The 1099-nt window shown below is 55.0% G+C and overlaps 1 protein-coding gene across 1 annotated transcript in view; it reads right to left on the bottom strand.

Moving 5' to 3' along the window:
• Positions 1-394: 394 nt before the first annotated feature.
• Positions 395-1099, bottom strand: part of EAH_00029150 (hypothetical protein, conserved) — a gene marked incomplete at both ends in the record, with an annotated part of 5145 nt that continues 4440 nt past the window's right edge. The window contains one exon of the mRNA XM_013396248.1: positions 395-1049. Within this exon, the coding sequence (XP_013251702.1) occupies positions 395-1049 (655 nt within the window). The remainder of the gene's footprint in view (positions 1050-1099) is intronic.

Below are 1099 nucleotides of genomic sequence, written 5' to 3'. Positions count from 1 at the left end.
ATATATATATATATATATATATATATATGCATTGAGACCCATACTGATTAGTAATGCGAAGGATGATAAAGAAAAGCAAAAAGCTGAACGATACCCCTAAGCCCTAAACCCCAAACCCCAAACCCTAAACCCTAAATCTTAAACCCTAAACCCTAAACTCTAAATTCTAAACACCAAACCCCCGTTCTAACCCTCTTGCCTCCTGACGCGGAGGCAACCCCCAAACCCCAAACCCTAAACCCTAAACCCTAAACCCTAAAAATGAAGAAAACAAAGAAGACAAGTTCTCAAGCAAAGGCGCAAGCAGCCGTCAGGCGGACGGGGTGTATACGCACCGCTCGCCAGTACTGCTGCTGCTGCTGTTGCTGCTGCTGCTGCTGCTGCAGCCATCTGCCTACAGCTGCTGCATCCCGTATGTACGCTGCAGGCCAAGCCATGGGTGGTGCTGCTGTTGCTGCTGCTGCTGCTGTTGCTGCTGCTGCGCTGTGCGTCTTTGGTGGGGAAGGTCTCCTAACGCTGTTGCTGTTGCTGTTGTTGCTGCTGCTGTTGTTGCTGCTGCTGCTGTTATTGCTGCTGCTGCTGTGTTGAAAAAGCGAGGGCAGATGTTCTCTTGCCCTTGAGAAACTCCAGCAGCAGCAGCAGCAGCAGCAGCACTGGATGCTGCTGCTGCTGCTGCTGCTCTGGGCGTGGCTGCCAGGTTCTCGCTCGCTGAAGGCTTTATCCATTCTTTGTTCCAGCTGCTGCTGCTGCTGCTTCTCCTGCTGCTGCTGCCGGTGTGGCTGCTGCAGCAGTGCAGCGCAGCAGCAGCAAATGGCGCATCGCCAGAGAGAGAAGAGCTGTTTCGGGTTCTAGGGTGCTTCTGCTGCCAGTGCATATCTAGCTGTTGCTGCTGCTGCTGCTCTTGCTGCTGCTGCTGCTGCAGCAGGTCCGCAGGGGAGCTGAGGCAGCTGCTGCTTGTGTGCCGCCTGCGTCTCCTTACAGAAGCAGAAGCATCGTTGCTGCTGCAGCTGCTGCTGCTGGAGCTGCTGCTGCTGCTGCTGCTGCTGCTGCTGCGGAAGGCCGCGCAGCAGGTGAGCAGCAGCTGATGCCACTGCTTCGC

Source organism: Eimeria acervulina, genomic scaffold (genome assembly GCF_000499425.1).
Source record: "Eimeria acervulina Houghton genomic scaffold, Eah_scaff260, whole genome shotgun sequence".
In the NCBI taxonomy this organism is placed as follows: Eukaryota; Apicomplexa; class Conoidasida; order Eucoccidiorida; family Eimeriidae; genus Eimeria; species Eimeria acervulina.
Note: the sequence above shows the minus strand (reverse complement) of the source record. Positions and strands in the feature narration are given on the sequence as shown.